Source organism: Poecilia reticulata, linkage group LG19, assembly GCF_000633615.1.
Source record: "Poecilia reticulata strain Guanapo linkage group LG19, Guppy_female_1.0+MT, whole genome shotgun sequence".
Classification (NCBI taxonomy): domain Eukaryota; kingdom Metazoa; phylum Chordata; class Actinopteri; order Cyprinodontiformes; family Poeciliidae; genus Poecilia; species Poecilia reticulata.
In genome coordinates, this window is record NC_024349.1 from 1,114,446 (window position 1) to 1,115,366 (window position 921).

A 921-nucleotide genomic window follows, 5' to 3' on the forward strand; every position below is an offset into this window, starting at 1 on the left:
AATGTGAGCGTGATGCGTTTGTGTCCCCTCGGTAAATGTGAGCGTGATGCGTTTGTGTCCCCTCGGTAAATGTGAGCGTGATGCGTTTGTGTCCCGTCAGAAAGCTCAGTTCAGCTGGGATCCAGAGACGGTGGGGATGATCCACGGCTCCTTCTTCTGGGGTTACATCGTCACCCAGATCCCCGGAGGTTTCATCTGTCAGAAGTTCGCAGCGAACAGGTCAGCTAATCCTCCTGATGTTCACATTTCCAGGTGTTTTCCCCCTGACCTTTGACCTCTGTGTACCTCCGCAGGGTGTTTGGCTTCGCCGTCGTCGCCACTTCCTGCCTGAACATGCTGATCCCCACGGCGGCGCGGATGCACTTCGGCTGCGTCATCATCGTGAGGATCTGTCAGGGCCTGGTGGAGGTACGGGGAAACATTCTGCTCCAGAAAGTGCCCAAACCGTTTAAACGCAGAGCTCTGTGTCGCTTCACAACCTGAAGCTTTAAGGATGTTTACTGGAGCCGTGGAGTGAAAAACAAAAACAAAATGTGACTTCAGAGTTTATTTAGACGTAAAAATATAAAAATGTGATTTGTTAATTTATCCCCCTTTACTCTGAAACCCTGAAATAACATCTAGAACAGGAGGCAGCAAAATAAATGTTTATAAATACGTACCATATAAAGTTAACTGAAGATTACTTCTAATAAAATAAACCATCTATTACAAAATAAAACAATAACTAGAATGTAAGAACGAGTTGAGCGCTTTCCGTAATTATAGAACTGAAGGAAGAAAGTCTGTAGTTCGTAACTTTCAAGAGCCTGTTGTACATATTATAAGTAGATTTTACATAAGAAAAGTCCTTTTATTGCATGGGGTTGCTAGGTAACGGGCTGGGCTTGGCTGGGGTTGCTAGGTAACGGGCTGGGCTTG

The 921-nt window shown here is 45.6% G+C and overlaps 1 protein-coding gene across 1 annotated transcript in view; it reads left to right on the forward strand.

Annotated features, from left to right (window-relative positions):
- Positions 1-921, forward strand: part of LOC103481051 (vesicular glutamate transporter 1-like) — a 21,619-nt gene that overhangs the window by 11,482 nt on the left and 9,216 nt on the right. The window contains exons 3-4 of the mRNA XM_008436297.2: positions 101-219; positions 294-408. Coding sequence (XP_008434519.1) covers positions 101-219; positions 294-408 — 234 coding nt within the window. The remainder of the gene's footprint in view (positions 1-100; positions 220-293; positions 409-921) is intronic.